This window comes from Tursiops truncatus, chromosome 13, assembly GCF_011762595.2.
Source record: "Tursiops truncatus isolate mTurTru1 chromosome 13, mTurTru1.mat.Y, whole genome shotgun sequence".
NCBI lineage: Eukaryota > Metazoa > Chordata > Mammalia > Artiodactyla > Delphinidae > Tursiops > Tursiops truncatus.
The window spans coordinates 50621419-50647363 of record NC_047046.1 but is presented as its reverse complement, the minus strand read 5'-3'; the positions used below and the strand labels follow the sequence as shown (position 1 = coordinate 50647363).

The 25945-nt window shown below is 46.6% G+C and overlaps 1 protein-coding gene across 8 annotated transcripts in view; it reads right to left on the bottom strand.

Annotated features, from left to right (window-relative positions):
- The window catches only part of FHOD3 (formin homology 2 domain containing 3), a 493863-nt gene that overhangs the window by 416051 nt on the left and 51867 nt on the right, over positions 1–25945 (bottom strand). For all 8 annotated transcript variants that reach the window (XM_073790663.1, XM_073790659.1, XM_073790662.1 and 5 more), the window contains 2 exons: positions 18961–19067; positions 5707–5771 (listed from right to left, as the gene is read on the bottom strand). In XM_073790663.1, coding sequence (XP_073646764.1) covers positions 5707–5771; positions 18961–19067 — 172 coding nt within the window. The remainder of the gene's footprint in view (positions 1–5706; positions 5772–18960; positions 19068–25945) is intronic.

Sequence of the window (25945 nt, the reverse complement as noted above, 5' to 3'; positions counted from 1 at the left end):
CGGTGCCAGGGGCTCCTCTTCTTCATTAGCTAATACAGAAGCACCACCCGGGTGCTACTAGGCCCAAGAGCGTCCGAAAGGCATTCTGATGTTAGCAGAAGGCCTAGTTTTCATGGGAGCCCCAAAGAGTCCACATCAAGAAGCAGTAAGGACCACATGGGAATCCAGGTGACACTCAGCAACCCGCCTGAGGGGTGAGGGTAACATGGGAAAAGGTAGCTGGAGGGGAGCCTCCCTGCAGGGCCTGGAGGGCCCAGCTCACACTGAGCAGAGAGGGAAAGACAGTGAGTCAGAAAGCTCGGCAAGGTGGAGAGGACGGAGGAGCCCTGCTCGTATTCACAGGCATAAGAAGCAAGGCAGAACCTGAGAAAGGGACTGGAAACAAGGTGGGTTGATGGCAGGGCTCAAGGATCACGGCTCCATTCCCCACCCTCTGCACGCAGAAGCCCAGGGCCCTTTACACCATAGCGAGAGGGGGTTCAGACACTGGACAGAAACTGTACCTCACCAGGAGCCCCTGAGCTGCTGCTGTCTGCACCACACACACTCACACACTACCTCCATCACCGCCAGTGAAAGCCGGCACTGAGACAGGGTCCTTCCCCATTAGACGCCACATAGCCTCAGGATCCTTCTCAACACTGTGCCCAGGGAGCCACCTTCTCTACATTGGCTGGCACATGAGCTGAATCCCCACAGTCACTCTTGTACTAGAAGGTTCTTGAAGAAATGCTCCACTGTTTGTCATTCGGCTCCTTGCAGTGACAGAGTAGTGCAAAGCACACAGCTGCATGACTTTGCCTGCGAGAGGAAAATGCTTTGCAAATGATATACTGATGCCTCGCTCTGTTGATGTTTCTGTTGCTGGAAAATGACTACATTTCTGATCAGTGGATGAAGCAGTCTTCTCCTACGTGGTTTTCTTGGCTTAAAAAATATCTTTATCCCTGTGATTTGACCTTTAATGAGAGATGAGACTCATCTCGTGGAGAGCTTAATCCCTTCGGCCACCTTGCCAGCTTCTGCCGAGCTCACCTCTATCTTACGGGCAGACCTCATCATCTCAGAGGTTTGGGGGAAATGCCTCTAAAAAGTCTAAAGACGCTTTGCACTGGGCTGTTCTTCCTGACTACGAGCACCAATGACACTTGGGAATCTTCAGCCAATTTTTTATCCTTTTGTTTAACTCAATGCTGGATGCTTAAAAGTGCCAGGGCTTCCTTGGTGGCGCAGTGGTTGAGAGTACGCCTGCCGATGCAGGGGACGCGGGTTCGTGCCCCAGTCCGGGAAGATCCCACATGCCGCGGAGCGGCTGGGCCCGTGAGCCATGGCCGCTGGGCCTGCGCGTCCGGAGACTGTGCTCCGCAACGGGGGAGGCCACAGCAGTGAGAGGCCCGCGTACTGCAGAAAAATTTTTAAAAAAAGTGCCAGCATTATGAGTCCCAGAGGATCAATCAACAGGGTTCATTTTCTTGATGAGAAGACAGGGTTTGCTTCAGACAACTGAAGCACAGAGGTTTTAATCCGAACAAAATGCCTTTGAAGTCAGCTGGTAGAAAACACTCAGATATTAACTTTAGGATTCTAATGACTTCAAACCTTATTTTTTTTTTAAATTCTCAATTCCATTCCTTACTCCACAATTCTTCCACTCCTTTTCTCTTCATTATGAGACTTAGTCATCAGAGCCAGTTGGCCCTCTGAACATTTTTCTGGTGTCTGGCAACAGGATCACTTGCTAGGACCAAAAAATTTATTTTCTCTAGCTAACCTCATTAAATGCAGACTTCACATACCGGTCATAGATTTTTTTATTTATATCTGTTAAGTTCATGCCCACAATATGACCATTGTTTTTTTGAGGGGCTGAAGCTAGATTAAGAAGGCAAGGTATGCACTGTTTGCTACCTTATGTTACATCAAGTGGTCATACTAGAGACTTCCCTGGTGACGCAGTGGTGAAGAATCCGCCTGCCAATACAGGGGACACGGGTTCGATCCCTGGTCCGGGAAGATTCCACATGCTGCGGAGCAACTAAGCCCATGTGCCACAACTACTGAGCCTGCGCTCTAGAGGCCGCGAACCACAACTACTGAGCCCGTATGCCACAACTACTGAAGCCTGTGCGCCCTAGAGCCCAGGTGCCGCAACCACTGAGCCCGAGTGCTGCAACTACTGAAGTCCGCGTACCTAGAGCCCGTGCTCCACAACAAGAGAAGCCACCGCAATGAGAAGCCTGCGCACCGCAACAAAGAGTAGCCCCCACTCGCTGCAACTAGAGAAAGCCCGCGTGCAGCAACAAAGACCCAACACAGCCAACAAATTTTTTAAAAAAGAAAAAAAATCAGGTTTAAAAAAAAAAAGTAGTCATACTAAAAATGTGCAAAGTAATACAGTGGAGAGGAGCACAGAGGTACAAAAAGCTTGAGGCCTCTCTCGGTACCAAAATCTCATTCCAGCTTCCTACTATCAGCAAAGACCTGTCTCGGCTGCTTGCGGGGACCATCAAAGCAGTGCCCCGTGGCCTTCATTTCTCATGAGGTTTGCCTGGTTGCTCACCACGAAGGCTCCACTCCACTCTCATCCCAATGGGTACAGAGGTCCAAAGGTAACACTGGAGAATTCCAAAGGCATGTCTCCTCCAATTCATCCACACGCTGTCCTGGATTCTAAACATTCTATACTTAATTAAATCAGGGACAAAGGAGAAGAGAATATAGGGTGAAGAAGACATTATTTTGGAGAAATTTACTTGACAGCATTTTAAGCCCATGAGCCTAAGGTGATCCTGGATCCTTCCGGTCCAATCGTGCAGTGGGAAGGTAGGTCTTTGGGGGAGCTGCGTATAGTGCTAGGCCTAAGACAGCAGTCACTGTCCCATGCCTATAATCACTCAATCATTTCTTAGATGGTGAGGAGGGGAAATACCTTGAAAGGAAACAAGGACCCAACTAACTGATGTGAAAAAGGTTTTCTCCCCTTGTCATGCTTTCCTTTGCCATTTCAACTGAAGATTGTTCCCGGTTTGGTTTTTTTTTTTTTTAATCCCAAAGAAATCTCATCTAATATTGCCATTGGGAACGGGAAAGAATATGTCACAATGGGGGCTGGTACATCACACATACGATGCATACATTCCTTTGTCTACACATAAACCAAAGGATAATATTTAATGCTATTATAATAAATCTATTCCAGATCTTGCCAATAACAGGAAGTGGAAGGGGAAAGAGGGTTTTTTAATACAAAGGAAGAACTTTGCCTTCTTGGGCATTGATGTTAATTCACACAGTCAAATCCTCTCATCCAAAACACTCAGGCCTGAACTAATTAATGGTGAAAACTGATTAAAGCAGAAATCTTTTAAAAATGACACATACACACCTGAAGACTTTAACTTGCAGCCATGGTGACTGACCGTCCTGTTTCTCTGGGATGAGACACAGTTGGTTGCCAGGCACACAGCACAGGAGATGCACCCTCACATCATTTGGGGCATGACCTTTCTTTGAATAAAGGTCTAATGGGACTCCCCGTGGACCTTCCTTCATGAACCACTCACATAATCCCAATCTCAGTGTCTTAGAACTTACAAAGACTAGAATCCTTCTGGATTTTTACAACATTCCCCCACCTTCTGTAGTTATCACAACCCACTCATGTTGACAGAAATGCTTTTGTAGTAACTAATTTTGAATCTTTTCCAATATACTCACAGCAGTGACTTTGTATACCTGTACTTAATCAGTTTATAAAACGTTCACATCCCATTTCATTAAATTACATAATTCCAATAGTAAGTGCACCTGGCATAAGCAGGTTTGAGAACAAACACGCTGATCCCGTCAGCACCCAGTTTAACCCTTCAAATAGGAAGACCTGGGCGTCCTGAGAGACAGTGGGCTGGACTGGCTGCTGGGGCTCAGGTGCCATGGAGATGAGATGTGTGTTTACATGCATGACATGGGACCATAGAACAATACACCAGTTAATGCGGTGAGTCAATAATGTGGAAGCTGGTTAGAAAAACCCTGTACTTCAAACATTTTAAGTGTATACTGCCAAAGAATGAATTTTGTTAAAAGGTAGTGAGCTCATTAGGATTTTGATCTAGCCAGTTTGAGCGTAAATCTGCTTTCCACAGCCTTACTGTTCCTGGGAAATACCAATTCATACCCATGTCCCAAATCTCAGCTGGTTATCAGCTATATTTCAACCAATATTCAGTATTGGTTGTATTCAGCACATGGTATGTGCCTGGATTCGTCCCAGATCCAGGATGAGGGTCAGAAGGGAATTCATCCAAAGTCATAGGTCACAGGCTTTTTCTTCAGGCAGACATGATTTATACACATAAAATAATTTGAAAAATATAAAGCAAGTAATAAAGAAAGCATATTTTGGTGCATATTTTAAGGTCACTCAGTGCTACAGGCAGTTGAGGAGCAGGGTCAGTAATGAAGGTCCTACAGATCTCGTTTTGTCTCCAACGAGATCACGAACCCTCCTGACGCCCTGACCCTCCAGCCCCTGAGGTTTACGTGTCGGCTACACAATTACTCGCCAACCACAGAGTAAGACAAACACTCCCTCGGGACACCTGCAGCCTCACCCACTTCACACCAAATGAAGTAAAATTACACAGCTTCCCCTCCACATCCAGCTGTTCCCTCATCCCATCCCTGGGTCTCCAACAGGAAAGCAGGGAGAAAGAAGAGGAACCAGAGACGATTCCCTCCACTCCACCCATGCATGCCACACTCCAGGTGTAGACTGGGCCTCGACAGGATGATTGACGCTCTGCTAATTGCAGGCCTGAATTAAGACCACAACATGTATTAAATAAACACAAAATGACTCAGATATGGAAAACTTCTATGCATAAAATGAAATTTAGTTCCTTTCTTTTTCCTTTTTATATTACATACTTGCCTCAACTTGGCCCAATGCCAGGAGGACACCTTCCCATGGAGACTGTCTACTTAGCATAAATTACCACTTTTGTTACCATTCAGCCCACGTGTATAATGGGGAAAGCAATGGGTCCCGGAAAATCAGTGGCTGCAGGAATGGGCGTCAGTGGGGTTTCCCGAGTGACCGCAGGCAAGCCATCTGAACCACAAATACGTCCGCTCAACACCGTATTGCTCTGCATCCACGTGTGCCCTGTCCTGCACTGACCTGAGGCTTCCCTTCAATCTCCTGAGACCACAGCCTGGAGCTTCAGGCCCCACTGCCCCACAGGGAGCTGCAGAGAGCCACCAGAAGGCACGTAAAGGTCACTTCAGATTGGGATTGACATGTATACACTGATGTGTATAAAATGGGTGACTCATAAGAACCTGCTGTATAAAAAAATAAATTTAAAAAAAAAAAAGGTCACTTCAACTGGCTGGAGGCACAGCCTCCAGGAAGAAGCCCATCTCTCCCAGCATTGCCAAAAAAGAACCTCATCACCGATGTGTCTGTCTTACCTCGAGCTCTGTTCACAAACCAAACAGCAAAGGCAGCCAGAATGAGACAGGGTTTCCAAACCTTGCCAGAAACAGCTTCCCTCAAATCTCTAACAATATATGACAGGGGCTAACCCCAGCATAGATAGCAAAATGGTGACTATTGCATTTCATTCCCGTAAGTGGCATTAATCATCACGTTTAATCACTGAGGGCAGATGACAAGCATCCCCTCCGGCAGATGTCACTCACCGATGCAGGCGTGGACCCTCACGGACAGCTGTGTCCTTAGGATGATGCTGTGCTTCTTGCCCCGCCTAACGGAGACAGGAGACAAAACATACATGGGCATCAGAGGAGTCAACAAGGTGACCCTACCTGCTGTCAATCAACTTGACGGTTCGCTTCGGACACCCACACCTGGTAGAGGCTCTCGATAAGCAGGAACCTACACAGAACAACAATGTATCCTGAAATGCTGTGACGTCACAGGGCTTTACGGGAAATAAAACAATGAAGTCTGACTCTGTTGGACTGGCACACACATTTCACTGCCAAACCCGGTCCACTCCACAGAGTTCCGTGTACTCGTGCCTGACCATGTTGGGAAATTTTTAAAATCTGTGCCCATGAAGTGAAATCCCTGGAATGTAACAGCACAAATCTGCTTGATCATTCCCATGGCTATTTTTACATGTTTTTGCATATCGGGAAAGGACACACATAGTGGGGTAATCAGAAAGAGCTGTTTTGCTGTGTATCAATTCAAGACATGGCTTTTCCCTGAAGACAGGAGTCAGCAAAGGGGGCGTGTAGGCTATTTGTCAGCAGAATGTCAAGGTACACCACACCTTGTCTCATCTTTGCTTCCTTTCACTTCATTTCTTATAAAGGAAGGAAAAGGATGGCCCCTCCCCAGTTCTCCTCCCATGAGGGCTCAGCCCGCTTTCACAGAGAAGGACCGAAGCCCAGAGCAGATGAGAGAAGATAAATGGGGAGAACATGAGTCCTGGCTACCTAGGGTAGCAAAGGCTTTGAGGTTGGAAGAAAGGGGGAAGCCAGTGGACAAAGGTAAAATGGAGCCAGGAACCAGCACAGGAGCGGGTAACCAGCTCAGTGGCTGAGTTCCCTCCCCATCAGGGCTTCATGTATACCAGTCTCGCAGTATTTTCCCGCTTCCTGGTTTTGTGGTTGTGCTGGAGCAGAAGAGGACAGAAATCTCACCAGGGCACACTTAATATTGTGATATGAAGTCACAGGAATTATATTATAGTACTGAAACAATCATATTTTTTATTCTTGAGACCAAATAAGGGGAAAGTATGGTTTAAAAAAATTTTTTTTGATTCTTTTAAAGGAGAAAAGAAAACCACTTGCATGGTCCTACAAAAACATGCAGCAGCCTGCAACCCGGCAGCTCCTCGTGGGCAGAGAATCTGCATTCACAGTGCCTTCAAATGCAGCCAAGACCCTCCTTTTTAGTTAAACTATGTGCAAGGTACTAGCCTCGAGTTTACACAAATACACAACACTCGACCCATCTTCAGAAGACAAGTTTGAGATTCCTATAAACACAGACTTCTTCAAAACTTTCTTCCTCACACAGAAAAAATCTTTTTCTCTCTTGACAGTCCTTTACAGGTGAGCTTTCCCATTTGGTATTTTTCTTGTTTCTAGTTGTGGCCTCCTCTTTTCTGTCTAGAGAAGTTCCTTTAGCATTTGTTGTAAAGCTGGTTTGGTGGCCCTGAATTCTTTTAGCTTTTGCTTGTCTGTAATGCTTTTGACTTCTCCATCAAACCTGAATGAGAACCCTGCTGGGTAGAGTATTCTTAGTTGTAGGTTTTTCCCTCTCATCACTTTAAATACATTGTGCCACTCCCTTCTGGCCTGCAGAGTTTCTGCTGAAAAGTAAGCTGATAACCTTATGGGGATTCCCTTGTGTGTTATTTGTTGCTTTTCCCTTGTTGCTTTCAACATTTTCTCCTTACCTTTAATTTGTGTCAATTTGATTATTATGTGTCTCAGCATGTTCCTCCTTGGGTTAATCCTGTATGGGAATCTCTGTGCCTCCAGGAGTTGGGTTACTGTTTCCTTTCTCATGTTAGGGAAGTTTTCAGCTATTATCTCTTCAAATATTTTCTCAGGCCCTTTGTCTCTCTCTTCTCCTCTGGGACCCCTATAATGTGAATGTTGGTGCATTTGATGTTGTCCCAGAGGTCTCTTAAACTGTCCTCATTTCTTTTCATTCTTTATTCTGTTCTGTGGCAGTGACTTCCACCACTCTGTCTTCCAGCTCAATGATTCGTTCTTCTGCCTCATTTATTCTTTTTTTGGGGGGGGGTCTCATTTATTCTGCTATTGATTCCTTCTAGTGTACTTTTCATTTCAGTTATTGTATTCTTCAACTCTATTTGGTTGTTCTTTATATTTTCTGACTCTTTGTTAAAATTTTCTTGTAACTTCTCGCTCTGTGCATCCGTTCTCTTCCCGAGTTCTTGGATCATCTTTACGATCATTACTCTGAACTCTTTCTCAGGTACATTGCCTATCTCCACTTCACTTAGTTGTTCTTCTGGGGTTTTATCTTGTTCCTTCATCTGGAACATATTCCTTTGCCATCTCATTTCGATTAAATTTCTCTAGACAGTCCTGATGTTGACATTCCTTCAATTCTTGTGATCATACTAGGAAGAAAGTTCCCATTAGTGCACTGAACTGAGCTGCTGAACAGCCTTTTGTGTGAATTCCCAGGAAAGGTATTCTGGGGTGGGGGCAGCAGCCACCAGGCTTGCAGCCTCACCCAGTGCTGAGCCAGGGGCTCAGCTGGGAGCAGAAACCAGTGAACCCCTGATGACGGCCAGACCCTAACTATTAGAAACAGCAAACCCAAAGTTCTTTAATCTGGAAGATTTTTTTGTAACTCATGTTATCAGCAGTTATGAATCAAAAATAAATACCAAATGGACAGTAGACAAAATACATGCTTTAGATGCCCAGAGGGGAAGAAGCACGAGATGGCAGGAGAAAATATTTCAGAATTCCTCAAGTTCTAGAGAAGTTCACAAGGGCCCATTGATAGCCCCACTTTTATCTTCAAACAACCGCAAAGTTGCATTTTGAGGAAGTGCTTCAGATTTCCCACAGAATTCTCCAGTCCCACAAGGACTGCAGACTGACCAGTCCCACAAGGACTGGTCACAAGGGATCCAGGCACCTGCATAAGAATTAGGACAGTGTTTCTGAGGAAGCCATCAGCACACCACTCTGGAGGTATCATCTTTTCTGCATTTTTCAATGTTTGTACATTGAGAAACCAGGCAATCAGACTGGTTAAGTTAAACCCTAATAGAATTTAGGAGAGCATAGAACAAAAAAGGCCTATTTTTAAGTAGTTTTATCACTTATAATTCCTCTGCTTCAATATATTCACCTCCTTCCCTGCCTGCCCCTGTACACAAAATCCTACAATGAAAGAAACCTGAGTGGAATTGGGGACCAAAGGCTGTGGAAGTCCCTCAACAGGGAATGAGGGTCCAAAGCCCAGGAGTCCCTGGCAAAGGAGGGGGCCTTCCAAAGCAGAGACCAGGGAGTGGTGGGTGCAGCCAGGTCCACAGAAGTTGTCCTTCATCTCCCCCTGCAACCCCTACTTTCTCTCCTCTTTGACGCAGGTACCACTGTTGTGCCCACTTTGCAGATGCGGGAAGCAAAGCTTGTAGTAATGATGTAACCTGCATAAAGTCACATAGCTAATGGAAACAGACCAGGGCTGAAAGCAGAGTGTCTGACTCCACCGTCACCCATACCATCCTGCCTTTTGCTGTGTAAGTGCCTCGCTATATCACCTTCTCCAGCACTTTCTAAGCATAAAAAGTGTCCCAGGTTTTTTAAAGAACTGATTTGACCTCAATACTAAAATCTAACAAAAAAGGACACAAAAAATTAAGATGAAAATATCTAAGAAAATATTAGCAAATTCTTATTCTAAGAATTCAAGAATTACAAGATGTCCATGTTTTATTTATCTATATCAAATATCAACGTATAGACGACACCCATCGTAAGGTCCTTTAAATTTGATAGCTTCCCTCCCTCCACCACAATATTTTGTAATTGGGTAATGCTGATTGTTATGTATTTCTTCTATATATGCCATCTTGCTGCTAATATGGATTCTAAAAATCGTTTGGCTTATTCTCTTGGCTTCTTTCAGGGAAATAATCATTTCATACATCTTAAAATAATCACTTTATCCCCACTTTTCTAGTAAATATGCCCTTGTCTTCTGTTTCCTGGCTAAAACTTTCAGAGGAAAATTAAATAATCATGGATATACTTTCCCCTGCCCCCAGTGGGATACTATGTCAGTCTGGGTTCAGAAAATAATAATCATAATAGTTGTTAACATTTATGGAATGCTTATCGTGTGCCAGATGAGGTTCTAAGTACTTTCTACAGATTTAGTCTTCAGAAAACTCCTAGGAAGTAGGTAATATTATTGCCAGTTTTAAAGTAAGGAAGTTGAGGCCCAGAAGAGTTATGCGACGTAGCTGAAGTCACACAGAAAGTGACAGAGCTCGGACCCAACCCAGGCAGTCTGACCCCAGAGCCCGTACGCCTAGCACCTCCCTGAAGCTGCCTCCCAGATGGGTGTTCCTTCATCCATTCCCTCATTCCACACATGTTCACTGGTGACTAGTGTGTGCTGGACTCTATGTTCGATCCACAAAGGATCGTCTGCCTCAAGACAGCAATGCAGAAATCCTGCCTGCTAGCCTGCCGGGCAGATTTTGGACTGAAGACTGCAACATCAATTCTCACCTGAATTTCCAGCCTGCTGGCCCACTCTACAGATTTCAGACTTGCCAGCCCCCAAAATGGTGTGAGCCAGTTACTGGAAGTAAGTCTCTCTAGACAGCCTAGCTGGATTAGATAGATTAAACTAGATTAGACTAGATGGATAAGACATATCTTATTGGTTGTATTTCTCTGAAGAACCCTAATACAAACATTGATTATTTGCCTTCATGGAGCGTCCACGTTCTAAAACTGAAACCAGTGGGAGGCTGTCAGTGTGTGTTCACCATAAGCACTTTAATGGTCCTTTTCTCCCCGATATTGGCTTGCTGTATCAGCAGCCTCTCCTTCCAAGTCGGCCTGTTTGCAGCAGAGTGAAATGGGGGTGCATCAGTTACTAGAATCTGGTGACCCAGAGGCAAAGGCAGTTTAGTTTGACCTAAAGCTCCCCACGGAGATCCAGATCCCATTCCTATCAGCACAGCCACTGCCAGAAAAGTAGCAGAGGCCTCAGAGACTAGCCACAGCCAACCGGCTGCCCATACCCAAGGTCAATGCTACCCAAGTGATGAGAGGACTAAAATAGATGCTCAGTTCAAGGAGACTCCAGCCGAGGCACACATGCCAGGGACTTGATGGCACTATCGCTGAAGGAACTTCCTGCAACTTCCCGGTTTCTCAGAACACCTGAGCTTCTCCTACAATAATGTCTATGGCCTTGGGAAAAAGATCTGGTGTAACCAAATACCACAGAACCAAGTCGGTTGGTTCTGAACCCGTGTGTTTCAGTCCTGTCCCTGTCTCTCAAGAAAATATTTTTATAAAAATAACATACAAAGTCTTCGTAATGTAAGAACAAGTGCTTACATTATTTTATTGAGTGGCATGGAGCCAAAGGCTTGAAGACTTTTTCGTGCAATCAACAGCAGAATCGATGCCCCCAAATATTCCTCCACTCAAATTAGAACTAAACTATGATTTCAGTCAACAGTAGAAAACATACGTTGGACAATGCAGCACAAGCGGAGACTAGGGCCCCCCAGCAGCTGCCCCAGGATAAGCTTCCTCTTGGTCAGCTTCTGAAACTGTGAGACTCAGCCCATGCTCTGCCTGAGGAATGAAGAGGATTTGGACCAGTCATCAGCTAGTAAAAGGAGAGTACTAGTGAAGATTAATTTGCTCAGAAGCTCGAAGTCCAAGAGAGCTGGTTGCCTCTACATTCGCCTCCAGATGCATTCTGGTCTCCCTTAGGAGATGGTAGTGGTGAAAAGCTAAACTCTGAAGTCATCTATGTGATCCTGGACAAGTTACTTAGCCTCTGTGAGCCTCAGCTTCCTTGTCTGCAACATAGGATAATATTGTGCTTGTGGTGTCATATCTAAGAAACGAAGACTTACTCCTGTTTTCTTCTAAGAGTGTTACAGTTTTAGCTTTTCCCCCTCAGGTCTCTCCTAGTGGGAATGAAGCCTCTGTTCAACCCATTCACAACTCGCAGCTCCTACACAATCCTGCTGTCTCTCCTCCTCAGCCCCACATTCTCCCCTTGACCTATCTCCACCTGCCTCCACCCCACTACTCTTCTGCTTCCTCTCTCCCCAAGGACACCACAAATCTCCTCCTTACTACACCCCTGGCCTTGCCTGGGTACTGTCACAACTTGATTTCTCCATGGCATAGTGTTCTTAACTGCCCCTTCTTTGAAATTTTCTCCTTGCTGAGGCAGACATTGCCAGTTACCCACCGATATGCATTTCCCCCTTCTGTCTTATAAAGAGAAGCTGATTTTGTTTGGGGTGACAGTGTACCCACCTAAAACTATATTTTCCAGTCTCCCTGGCTACTAAGAGTGGCCACATGACACAGTTCTCTCCAGTGAACTGCAGACGGAAATTGCTGGTGGAGGTTCTGGAAAAACTCTCTAAAGGGGGCAGACCCAGCTGGCACCAACATCTGTTCTTCACTCTTCCCATCTAAGGCAGGGACCTCATACCCTTAGTAATAAAGGTAGAGGGTTGGCTGGACACAAGCCCAAAATTCATGGTATAATCATGGACCTAAGTTCTGGACAATGGCATGTGACTGAAAGCTATGTGCACACAGAAGGGACATTCACCCCCTATGTCCACTTCCTTCTTCCTGGCAGCTGGGGTGCAGATGAGAAGGGAAAAGGTAAAGCCATCACTCTGGACACAGAGATGGGATTCTCATTTTCAGGACGGTACGGCTGCTCTACCAGTCCAAGGAAAGTTGTCTATATTTCGACTCTTACACAACAAAGAAATTTTTACCTTTATATTTAAACTCCACAATTTGGAATCTATCGGTTACATCAGAGAAAACTATACCCTAACCAACACATGACTTCCTGCCCTGCTGAGATGCTGGAGGGAGAGCAGCCATACTGTAACTATGATGAAGCATGAGAGATGAAAGCTACGTCATCAGGCTGGCGGAGTAGAAAGGTAAAAGGAGGCTGGGTTCCTACGAGCATCTTGTAATCAACATATTGTCTTCAAAACAGCCTAATTATCTACCTCTTTTTTTAAACAGACTTCATTTTTTCAGAGAAGTTTTAGGTTTTCAACTCCCTTCCTCCAAGGGGTCACCTCCAGTCTCGCTGGTCCTTGATGTTTCTCACCTGAGTGCCAGGCCAATCTTTCTCACCTGGCCACCTTGCACCTGAGCGTGGCTTGACATAACCTCAGAATAACATGTATAAACCTCTTCTCCCCCTCCCCAAACTGCCCCCCGTAACCTCACTACTTCTCTACGTAGTCCACCGTCCACACACTATCCACCTAATGGCATGTGTCCATTTTATCCTCCTGTTTCTCTCTGCTCAACTAGTATCACATCTCCAGATTCCCCCAATGGTCCAGGCCCCAGTCCACCTGCCTTCCTCAGCCACCAGGTTCAGACCCATTAGGTCACTCCCTTCCCCCATCACAGTGGGCCACACCGACTGCAGCCTCCCTGTTCAAGGTTCTGTCCCCTCACCCCGCCCTCCCTGTTACTGGAGGAGTTCTGTGAGGGCTCCTTCTTTGCAGGCCAGTCCTCTTCTGACTCCTACCCACACCATAGAGCCAAGCGCCCACGTGGGCTCCACCACTCCTACTTGACTCCATCTTTGTCCTGTCATACAATCTGGCATTTGAAGGAACTTAGAGCCATGCCAGTTCCACTGTCCACTCAGCACGGAAGCTCATCTGTCTTGTCCGGGCATTCCTAAGCGGCTTTCCCCCAGGGTATTTGAAGGCACTGGCCTAGCACTGACCCGGAGCAGGTGTGCAGGGGCCTCTGGGCTGCTCTGCTAAGCTCAGCACTGAACCACCCCGCTGCCCCACAGGGCACCTTTTGTCTGAAAAGGGCCAGTTCTCTCATCCACCATGACCGGAGCAGGGCTTGGTGGTCGGCAGAGTTAGCCTTGCACTGAGAAGACGGGAGACGCTTAATCCTTCGATGATTTGCCAAAAGAGCCTCAGACAACAACACACCTGCGCTCTCAGCTGCAGATCATCACTTACGAGGAAAAGTGGGGGGAGACCCTTCCCTGCGTCCCATCCACACCCTAACCAGAATCTCTCTTTTGTCCAGGTTTTTTGTTTGTTGTTCAGTTTGGTTCTCTGAGTTCAGCTGGTTTTTAGATTTAGGTTTAAAATGTATTTTAGGTGATTTCCCATCCTACCAGGTCCAGATGCAGAGGAAACCGGACAGAGATGTGACTGGATGAGGTTAACTATTGTATCAGACAGTAAGAAGGGAAAACGACTTCTTACTCCTTCAAACTTGACATCTGGAATGTAGAGAACTCTTCTGAGAATCTGATGAAAGGCGCTGAAACCCCTCTCCACCCCAAAACCCTGCATATCCACAAACTGCAGAAATATCAGGGGTTCTTGCCCCCCGACACACACACATGGATCCTCGGCGCTCATGAGCTGCAGGCTGAGAAGTTAGGTGTCTAAGAATCAAACCAGAGCTCTCCCCAAACCCTTTCGTCCCTCCAAGCACATCCACTGCAAGGCTGGCGGGGTCGGCGCCCACCTGCCCCTGCGAATGGGCTTCCTCACAGCCCTTCCCACGTCCAGGCTTCACATCCTTCGTCTCTGAGCCACAAGCCTCCCACTGTGGCTCCACCCACCCCACTCCACAGGTTTTCATCTGACTTTCCCCACCTCTACCTAACACAGTGGGGACAGGAATGGGTGTGGCGGGATGAGGAAGATCAGAGATAAGCACTATCTCAGCGCTGACCCTCTAGCGCAGGCCCGAGGGGAGTCAAGCCGAGGAAATGGTGAGCGCCCTGAGGTACTCCAGGTCAGGAGCACCTGGGGATGCGTACACCCCGTCCAACAACCACACTGGTCCTCACAGCATCCCTGAAGGCCCGTGCTTCTCAGGCCCACTCTGAGCTCTACCACACCTCAACCTACTGTCCTTGCTACCTTTGCAAAGCCCCACTCTGTCACCTTCAGAGCTAACCTCTAACCCCACTTCTCTGTGACAGTTCCCTGTGCTCCGGCTTCCTTTCAGAGGCAGTGAGGGTGGGACTAAGCAGAAAGGTCGGGGGGTGGGGGGTTGGGGAGGTAGAATCTGGCCCAGCTCTGCCCTGTGGGTAAGTCTCCAACCTTGGTTTTCTCAACTAAAGCAATGAGATCTCCCAGTGATGGACCTGCACAGACCCCATCCCAGGTCTAAAATCTGGTGATTCCCATTTCAGTGTATCATCTCAAATTCTGACCGTAATTATAGTAAGGGCTACTAGTTTGGAGTTTGTATTACATTCTGGGAGCCAGCTTAATGTTTTAGATGCATTTTACCTATTTACATTTAGATAAAATCATCACATTTGACCTTGCAACAACCCAAGGAGGCAGTATTATGATTATATTACCCCACTTACAAGGAAACTGAGGTATGGAGAGGTGAAGTAACATCCCCATGGCCACACAGCCGTAAGACTAACTGCAAAGCCCATGTCCCTAACCACCGTGCAGCGCTGCTCTCTGCTACGCTCTGCTTGGGCAACAGAGACCCTGGTGGGATCCCTGCTCATACAAGGAGGGAAGTGGGCTTGGTTAATATTGTCCTCATTTTATAAATAAATTTTATAAACTCCCATCAGAGGTAAAGTGGCTTGCCCAATGTCCCACAACGGCAGGGTCGGGAATAATAACCCAGGGGCTTTGGCTTCCGCTGTAGCCTGCTGTGCCTGCTAACTTCGCTGGCTTTGGAAGGCAATAAACAGACCTGGCCCTACTCTGCTAGCATAATAATTGCTTTGTCCTTCTACTTTTGAAGGTCTTTCTCCTCTTCTCCAACTAGCTATAGTCTGAGTGATCCTTCTAAACAAGGGGTAAGTTAAATTTTAGTCCAGCATAAAAGAGCAGCATATTGGACAAGAACAAAGAAACCAACTCCTCCACAAGGAAAACGGACTCAGAACACACTGTACCAACACCACCACCATCTCCATACAGCCTGCCACCCGTCTTCATAGGAAGGCCACAACATGAGCAGGTATTTTCCTATAATTTACACCAAAACATCAAGAGAAAGAATGGTTTCATTTGCCCTTTTCATTCCTCGACAGGGCAATTCTTAACTAGGAAGAAATTATAATTTAACTCCCATTCGAGGGAGACATGAGTTCTCAAGCACACAGACTTCGCCAAGTGCCACGCTTCTAGGAGAGGACCTAGGAGGGACACTCAGTGCAAGTGACACTGCAGATGTGCCCAGACACCTGCCACCTGTGCAGGAAATCTCCATCGGCAGGCTGCTTCCAGCCAGCTCCCAGTAACTTGCCATGTGCCACCAGTGCTCAGTGCTGGTAAATGACCTGGGGATCGCTAGGGTGACCCGGCAATGCCGGACAGCACCATCCTGGCGTGTCTTCTGCAACCCAGGCCAGGGACGGGGGATCTCCCCACCAGAGATCAGTAGAGGTAGATTCTTCACATTCTTCCAGACACAGAAGAATATCACCCTGAGTACGTTCCAGAGGACAAAGGGTGGGTCCCACAAATGAAGACTATTTCAAAGTCTGGGGTGAGTTTGGGACACAGCAGTCAAATGTGCGGCTACCCGACATTGTCTGGGTCACCTTCCCCTGTTTGCAGTTTCCCACATCGTGAGTCCTGCCTTCTCATCTTGCCATAATTCGTTTCCCCAGCATCCCGTGCTGTTGGAAATGTGGTGCAGAAATGTGATCAAGGCTGCATCTGTCAGATGAACCCATGGCTGGCCAGGTGGTAGTTCAGAAGGGAACAAAGTGAGAAGGAATGCCCCAGGATCCACTCCAGGGAGCTTGCAGTGGGCTCCCTGGCTCTTCAGGAACGGCCGCAAAGGGACTTCCAGCATCTGGACACTGGAGTTGACAGTGCGAGCTGTAGCGTCAGGGCCAGGTGACGGAGCAACCCTGCGGTGGGTGCTACTGCAGCTAGAGCCAGTGTGTCAGCCTGGAACTGAGGATGTCCTTGCAGGAACCAACCGTATGTCCCCACCGGTACGTATGTACATCTTCAGGAGAACCTGAAATGCCATTTCCCAGAAGCTCCTGGGACGGAGGAGGATCACAGACTTGGGAACCAGTCACACCTGTGTTCAAATGTGGCTCCGCCATCTACCGGCTCTGCCTCCCTGTACGTGTGATTTAACTCCTGGCCCTCGGTAGTTTCAAATGAAAAATGGGGACGATAAAATCCAATTCCATGTTTGTGATATTAACAGAATGAACTATTAAACAAACATACTGTGAAATAAGGTGCCTAACACAGTGGGTGGCATAGCAGGTGCTCCACAAAGCTTTATTTTCTTCCACTCTTAACTCTTGATACTGTTATCTAATATATTAACACTTTTTTCCTAAGCTGCCATCTCCAAACCGGTCAAGTTTTGTTAAGAAAGAAAAAATATCAAACAGGTCATGGTCTTCAAGCACAACACCACTAGAGACATTTTTCAAATCGGCAGTGATCTACTCATAACACTCCTGGGATCTGTTTGACCAATGAGACATGAAGTCATCCCATTAGACTGTCATCCAGCCTGAATGCTGACATGTTAAATAAAAGGATGTCATTATCAAGTACTTTGTAAAAACTACAGCAATGGATTTCCTCAAATCTATCAGTCTTATAATGTCAATTTTTTAAATGATGATGAGTAGAATCTGATGTGACTTAATAATGATACGCTTCACGTGTGTACAGCCTATGGCAGTTTCCAGGGTCTTCTGTGGCCCTTGGAACCACTCAGGAGACAGGAGGGGCATCCTCAGAGAACCTGCCTGGTTCCTACCAAGGACCCTGGTCTTGGTGCTCAAGTTCATGCCATTCAGGAATACATTCTGGGACCCTGCCATTCACCTGGCCACCAGTGCTCACTAAGTGCCTATAACATGCTGAGTAAACACTAGGCTGGATATTCAGACAGGCCCAGTTCTGACCTAGCAGAGTTTCAGTAGCAGAAAAGAGGGACAATTAAGGGAGAAAAGACCGTAAGTTGTGATGGGTGTTAAAGCAGGGGAAACTCAGGAAGTCATCGGTACACACTGGTGTTAGGTAGGAAACAAACACTAAGAAGCTTCCCATTTTGCCTCCTTTTTTTGAGCCATTCATGAAAAATCAGCAGTCTCAGATAATATTCATGTGACTGTAATATATTTTTAAGTCAGGCAAGGTAGCTTCAAAACAAATTTTGGGGAGGTCCTTGGACACCGATGAAGATGGCTGGGCATTATTTGGAAAGGAACGGGGAGCCTCTGAAGGTGTCTAAGGAGGAAGGCGATAAAATCAGAGATAAACTTGGCTCTGGATGAATGAGGAATAGAAAGGGAGGTGGGGGGCCCCCATCCAAACAGTATTTCAATAATCTAGTAAATATATAACAGTATCTTACAAATATTAATGTCTTGGTTTGGGCAAATTTGCCATGGTTATGTAATATGTTAACACTACGGGAAGCTGGGTAAAGTGTATTTGGGAAATATCAGTGCTTTATTTTCAACTCTTCTGGAAGTTAAAAATCATCTCAACGTGAAAAGTTTAAAAAATCTGGAAAAGGATAAAACAATTACTAGAAAAAATCATCTAATAAATAGGGGAATGGCTAAGTGTATGACAATATTCCTACCGTGGTTTTGCTTTCTGTACACATCTCTGATTTTTTATGTGGACTGCCTTATTCAGACTCAGAGCAATCAGAAATATTAAGCAATCCTATATGTAAGCTAAAAGTAACTTGATGTTAATTAACATAATTAAGAATTATTTTCTCCACAGTGGTGAATTCAAAAGATGATACAGTATAAAATGATCTGCAGAGGCATCTGTCAAGAAAACTTAATATCCAGTAATTGATCGTTAAAAACAATATATAGAACAGCTGTCAATCCACTAAAATTTGGAAAGTACTAATTTAAGTATATTTGGTTTAAAAAAAAAAACAGACTATTAAATACCATGTGCTTAATTAAACTACACCAGAAATTTTCCTACTCCTGAGTAGCTTCATCAAGAAGAGCTACTCCAATTCAAAAGGGTCTGCAGTTACTACTGGTGAATCACTTGCATCTCCCTTCTTTCTGTGTGACTGTGAGTGAAGACAAGGTCAAAGCTATGGTGGTTTCTCCAAGATATTTTAAGGCCTCAGTGACCCCCATTTCGTGGAAAGTTGGGACCAGCTGGGAGGGACAGTTGTCGCTCTTACCCAGTGTCATCCTGGAAACCTTCTAACTCGTCCCGTTGCTCGGCCAGGGTGGCCTCCAAGTCCAGGTAGGTGCCGTTGTGGGAGAGCTGCAGCGTGCAGTCATCTAGCTGCAAGAGAAAGAGTCTGTTATGCCCAGCCTGCTCCTGGGATGGGGATCTGTACAGGGAAATCACATCAGGTTGCCCTCATGTGTTTTTTAAAATCCAGCATTATTCTGAAATTTGGATCCTAACTGGAAGAAGTAGCATGTTCGTACAAATAGATTGGCAGCAAACCGCAAAACAGGTAGACAGAAATGGCACCTACTAAGGGAGTGATATTGACAGGGCGCCCAATACGTGGACAGGGGAGAGAAGTACCAGGCACTGGGCTAACGCCACTTTCCACTCTGAGGGGCCCAGGGGAAGCCATGGATTTGGGGAGTGGAAACCAAGATGCCGATGGGACCACTGATTGAGAGACACAGAGCTTAAAAGGCAAATCTGGTGGAGAAAACATGCTGTTTCCTTTGACTCAGCGAGAAGCCTACTTATTCAGAGTCTTTGGTCATACCTGGGCCATTATAATTAATAGTCGCTCAATAAACATTTTTACAATTGAACAAAAGGAAACATTATCCATCTGAATGACAATATATCCAAATTACAACACACCAAAGAGGACCTTAGGTCTCTTTGTTACTAGCCTCATTTTTCGAAAACTTATTTAACAAATCTTATATATTGTTAATTACATCCCATTCATAATTCTAAGCACTTTACATATGTTACGTCATTTGATTCTCACACAAACTCTTCACTTCTTTTGGTATCCCCATTTTACAATGAGGAAACTGAGGCACAGAGAGAGACTAAGTTACCTGCCCAATGTCACATCTGATAAATGGTGGAGCTGGGATTTGGATATAGGTGATTTCAGTCCAGGTCATGCTCTTGACCACTATGCTCTGCATCTTCTCTATGGCCAGAGACCTTCTAAGGACTTGAAAATATGCTTTCAAAACACAGCTTATGTCATCTGAGTGTTCTGGTGTGGCCCAGGTAACGCCACGTATTTACCAACCCCATTCCCTTTTCCCCCTGGGAACAGAGATCACATATCCCAGGCCTGTAGTTGGGCTACTACCATGTAACTGAGTGCTGACCACTGGAATATCAGTGAAAGGAAAGAAAGGTCCCAACCAGCCTGGCCATAACACCCCTGCAGAACCATCCACCTTTCTTCTCGTGTCTGTGGCTAGATGCAGAGGAGCCAGAGAAGACTCCCAAGTCTGGAAACCGACAGACCCTGGAGAGAAACAGCTCAGGTTCCTGAATCACTGCATGGAAGAGAGCATTCTGCTGCCTAGCCTCCACTGACCCATCCTGGACAGTGACAAGAGCAAGACGTGAGCCTTTGTGGCATTATATGACATTTAGAAAAACCAATACACTTAAAACTACAGGAAAGTAATTTTATCAAAGATTAACATTATGAGGAAATCCAAGTGTCTAACTTCATGCTTCGTTTCTCAGGCTGTAAGGACAGCTCTGATTATTCATCCACTTGGGTGAGTTAAGGCTCTTATTCCAAAATGCCAGGAGATTGAGGAAAAGTGGAGGCAAATACGTGGCCGCTTCAAAACATCTAGGTAAAGGCCTGATAATCCTCCTGGTGTAAGTGAGATTTCAAACAAGGAATTAGTCTCCTTTGATAGAAAAGCTTTGCTTATTATCCTCAACAAGAGAAACGCAGACTGTCAACTTGTCCAGAATCAGCATCTATAACAAGCTGCTAATTCTTGCAGAAACCCCGCAGTTCCGTGTTTCTGGTTATCCTCAACAGAATGAAAGGAATTTGTTCTTTATTATTTGTAAGAAATAGTTAAATCACTTGAAGGGGTTAATCCTATTTGATTCACTTGTTTTATTTCTCTAATAACAAACTATTAAAGGCGTGCTGGTGAGGGTCAGCATTCCTGACTGGCATTTTACAGATGGATCATCCCATCTGAGAAAGCAGAGACCAAACTGGCCAAACTCACTGTGCTGTGGTACGAGAGGTGTGCCCAGGGTTTGGGGGCAACACACAGGGGAGCTGGCTTCCCTGCCTGCGGAAGCAGCAGACAGGAAGGATTTCCTGCAGAAGGCGTCTCCTGGGCTAAGGGTCTCCTGCGGGCTGAAATCAGACTTTTATCATTGCTAGGTGGAAAATTCCACTGGAAACGGAACCCGTTACCATGTACACTGGACCATGTGTAAGTAGAGCTGTAATCACTGCAGCTCATCCTTGCTTTTAACTCCTATTGACATTTTCAACTAATAAAGCTTATGTGGTCCGTTCTGTTGATAGTATCAACACTTCTGCTCATTTTTAATCCCACATATAATCAACAGACTAGCAGATGGGGATAACAAAAGCCCTTTAAGCCATAACAATTTCTTTTGTCTCCATCCCTGGAAATGTTTGAGTCCAAAGAAAGTCCAAAGAAAGAAGCTTTTGGATAAAAAGTTTCTGCTTCCCCACTAGGGGGTCGAAGGCATTCTGAGGCTGTGGTCCACACTCAGGCCAGACAGAGAGAACCGAGTCCAAGAGGAAGTACTGCTGTGGTGTAGAGAGGCAGGATGTGCATGTGTATGTGGTATATATATTCCACCATGGCCCGTTTCAAGCTACCACCGTGAAGTCACTGAGCGTGGAGCTAAAAAAAGTTACACAGCAGCTCACCAGCATATAGTATTTTTATCATACAGATCCAGGAGATGTAAGTAACCTCCCAAGCATAGGTAGCAGAAAAATGTAATGAAACAATTAGGCAGTGACATGTTTTGAGTATTTTTTTTTTATTGAAGTACAGCTGATTTACAATGTTGTGTTAGCTTCAGGTGTAGAGCACAGTGATTCAGTTATACATATATATGTACATATATTTGAATACTTTTTACCTTTGTTTCTTTTTTTATAACTGTTTATTTTTATAAATATCTGTTTTTTGGGTTTTTTATTTTTAATTGTTTATTTTTATAAATATCTGGGTTTTTTTTAACATCTTTATTGGAGTATAATTGCTTTACAATGGTGTGTTAGTTTCTGCTGCATAACAAAGTGAATCAGCTATACATATACATATACCTCCTTTACCTTTGTTTCTAATGTAACTTTTATTCGTTATACATTTATGCAGGATAATTTAACTTTTAATAATGGCTATATTGAACAAAATTCCTGAGATTTATTGATCAGCCCTTTCGAGCCACCCAGGCCAGCCCCAGCACACGCTGCTTCTGGCCCTCCTGGGTCATGAACTTGAGGCGCCTCAAGGGGAGACTAGCAGGGAGCAGACGGAAGCCTGAGCGACCCTGTCCCGGGCTTTCAGCCCCCACCACCCCCCAGCCCTACGCTCTTCTCCTCAGTTGGGGCAGAGGTGGATCACTGGGGCCAGCAGATACAGCCCCATCCTTACTGGAAGCCGTGTTTATTTTCCACATCATCTCCACCCATAGCTTCTGATTTGATCCCCAGCCGCTGGGGCGAATATCTGGTTTGCCTCACCGCTCACCCTGGCGCGCCAAGCATCTGCCTCCACATGCCACCGGCGGCCCCAAATCACAGCAGGAAGCCCTACCGTGTCCCCAGCCTGCTGACCACAGAATCCCAAAACCTTAGCAGAACTGCCTGTTCTCATCATCCCTCTCCTCACAGCCAGGGCATCATTAACTATGCCACTTCCATAGTTCAATTTTAACAAAATTATATGTCAGGCCCGGGCTGGGCACCAAGGAACACATAGACGCTTCCTTCCCTCAAAGATCATTTTGTCAAGAAAGTATGACACACCAATAGAACACAGGAGCATAAAAAGTCATTTAAGCCAACCGTCCAAATGTGTGAAAGTTCATCCTCAGTTATATTCCTTCTGCTATAATTAGCAGCCACAGCCTCCGGAGACCCAAGCATCCTCTATAAAACGGCCCCATCCCCCTGCCAGGAGAAAGGCTCCCTTGACTTCCTAAGCCAGGTGTCACAACCCTACCTCCCTAATTAACAGTTGGGCAATTTGTACAAGTCCTTCAACTAAAAGAGGGACGATGACTCTGTGCCTTTTAACCCCTCAGGAGGTGTGGGGGGATCCTCAAGTATGCCTATAGGAAGGGGGCAAGGTCAGACACTGACCCCCTTAGCGAGCCGGGGCACGTGGGCACGAAGGGGTCCCAGCAACACAGGCAGCCCGTAAAGACACCAAACAAACAAACACACACTGCCCGCTCCGTTCCACAACATGAGCCCTGCCATCATTACACCCCAGACACACACGATTAATATTTAAACCATCACATGAGCCAAAGAGTAGGAATACAGGGCTCTTTGGCTGGACTGACACACAAAGAGTGAAATCCCCTCAGCACTTTGGGGTTCGGCTTTAGGTATCATTGTTAGAAACAAATTGATAGGTACACGCCAAGTGCAGTCTTCAATCTTGTCAGGGACAACTAAGTAACAGTTATGAAAGAACGCAACAACAATGGGAACAGGCAGCGAGTGGCGGTTCATTCCAATCTGTTTATTAGAAAGGTTTGGACAGAACTGTCCAGACTCTGCCTACAGAGTGAAGGACTCAGACACCTCCCTGCCAGACCAGTTCCTGACGGGAACCTCAATTCCTACTGACACGGAGGCAACCTGATCCCCTCCCTGGGCCTTTCATGTCAAATGTCTTGCCGAATGACTTAAGGGCCCTGGAATTTCCTGACTCCAGTGATTTTCGTGTCAACCCTCATATCCTGGGAGCACGTCCCCTGCACTCCTTTCTTGGCCCTGGGTTCGGTGGCCAGGACACCGCCAGGCACTTCAGGACATAAGACAAAGCCAGAAGTCCTGCGGAAGATAACATGGCAGGACGATCACAGGAGAGCGGTTAGGGTAGGTGAGGGGCAGTGAGAGTGGTGTGGCTGGAGGACCAGGTTGCAGGCTCTGAACCTGTAGCCAGGAATCGGGGCGGGGGCGGGGGGGGACAGGGTGCTGGGGAGGAGGTCAGTCACAGAGCCACATGAGGGACCCTTCCAAATACTTTGATATTTTGTGCCACTCCTCCGGGTCAAAACAAACCATTAAACGGGCCCTCGATCTCTGGGGACATGGAAAGAGCCCTCCGCTCCTGGCAGACAGCCTGGACAAGGTCACTCGTTTTCCTGACAGTTCCTACAAAGACAGTGCGTTCAAAAGGAAATGGCAGACTCACCATCCTGGGGAGGAACAATATCTGAAACAAGGCTGATGTCACGCCTCAACTTATACATTCTTTTCTTTCCTTAATCCGGTGAAGTGGCGTGTTTCTGGGTGGTTTAATGATTATCTGGGTTTGGCAGCAGGTCTAGAATAATCCTTAGTCTAGGCAATAAAGTTCTGTGGAACTCTGAAATAGATTTGCACGGAACTGTCCCATAAATATACATGAGGTCTATCCGTTAAGCTCATTTTGGTAAGAGTTCAGAAGTGGGAAAATATATGCTGATTTTTAAAAGAAAAAACCTAAAATAAATGCCATTTGCTTATGTCATTTCATGGGTTCCTCCCATCCCTCCATCCACATCCCTTGCATGTAATTTTTGCAGCTCCCTCCATCAAGAGGTGGATTCTTTCTCTGCTCCTGGAATCTGGGCCGGCCTGTGTCTAGCTCTGGCCAACATGGTAGCAAATGTGACACAGCAGAGACTTGAGAGGCACTTCCTCACTAGGGCCGGGCTCTCCTGTTGCTCTTGGAACTCTGTCACCACACGAAGAAGCCTGGGTTAGCCAGCCTCCAGGGTACCTGGTCGCTCCCGCTGCCCCTGCCAACAGCCTGCCAACTGCCACCCGCTGAGCGAGGCCACTCTGGGTCACCAAGCCTCCAGATGAGCCACCAGCTGATGACAGACACAGGAGGGAGCCAGCAGTTATGAGCCAAACTGGCCCAAAGCAGAACTGCCCAGCAGACCCACAGATTTGTGGGCCACTTTTCATGGCTGTTGCTTGAAGTCAATCTCCACTTCCCCTGAGCCTGCCTCCTCCACCCACAGCAGACAGGCGGCCCCCCAGGGGTTGCAATTTCACACTCGAAGTGCTCCGTACCTGGATCAGCGGTGGGTGAGAGGCTCACCCACCAAGGTGCCGCTGAACACACTATGACACTGCCAGCTCCGGGCAGGAATGCCAGCACCATGCCCAGCCCTCAGACGCCACAGAGCATACATGCCTGGCTCTGCCCCGGCCAGAGCCCAAGCCCCACCAGGGACAGAGGCCAGCAGCAGTTGCTGGGTAGAAAAGCCTGGAGCCCCAGGGAGCTGGGGAGCAGCCAGCGGCAAAGCCCTCCCGTGGACGCGAGGAGGCAGCAGCAGGTGAAACCCCGCATGAGTTGTGGCTCTAAGCCCTCGGAGCATGTTCCATTGTCCCATCATACAAAATGCACATTCAAAGGTTAAAAAGTATGAAGACTTTCAAAACAGCACCTGCAAGTGCAGGGCCCGCACTGGCCCCGCTCCTGGCTCGGAAGTGAAGCCCTGCTGTGGGCCCCATCTTGCTCCAGGGCCGGGTTCACTGTGGGCACTCTGAGTGCCCCCAATCCAGGCTCATCCCACTCGCAGAGCAGCACACAGGCCATGAGCGCGTCAGACGGTCCGTTCTAAGAGAGCTACACCATATCCTCCTCCAGTCGTGCTCTGGTCGCCAGGCAGTCATGTAGCTTATGGCTTCCCTCAACTTGGTGGTTCCTTCTAAAGGCAGCAGGACTACAGACTGGACTTAGCTGACAAGCAAAATGAGTCAGGAAAGAGAGCTTTCCAACAAGCAGGGCCGCATGTCCCTTTCATAATTCTTAATAAAACCTTCATAAAACCCTGGCTCAGCCATTCAAGCTTTTGTGGGCTTCGGTTGCCCCATATCCCATAAGTGCCACTGCCAAGGGACAAGGTGGAGGGCACACACGCCATTTCCTAAGACGGGCAGTGAGGACATGGTGCTCATTTCGTCA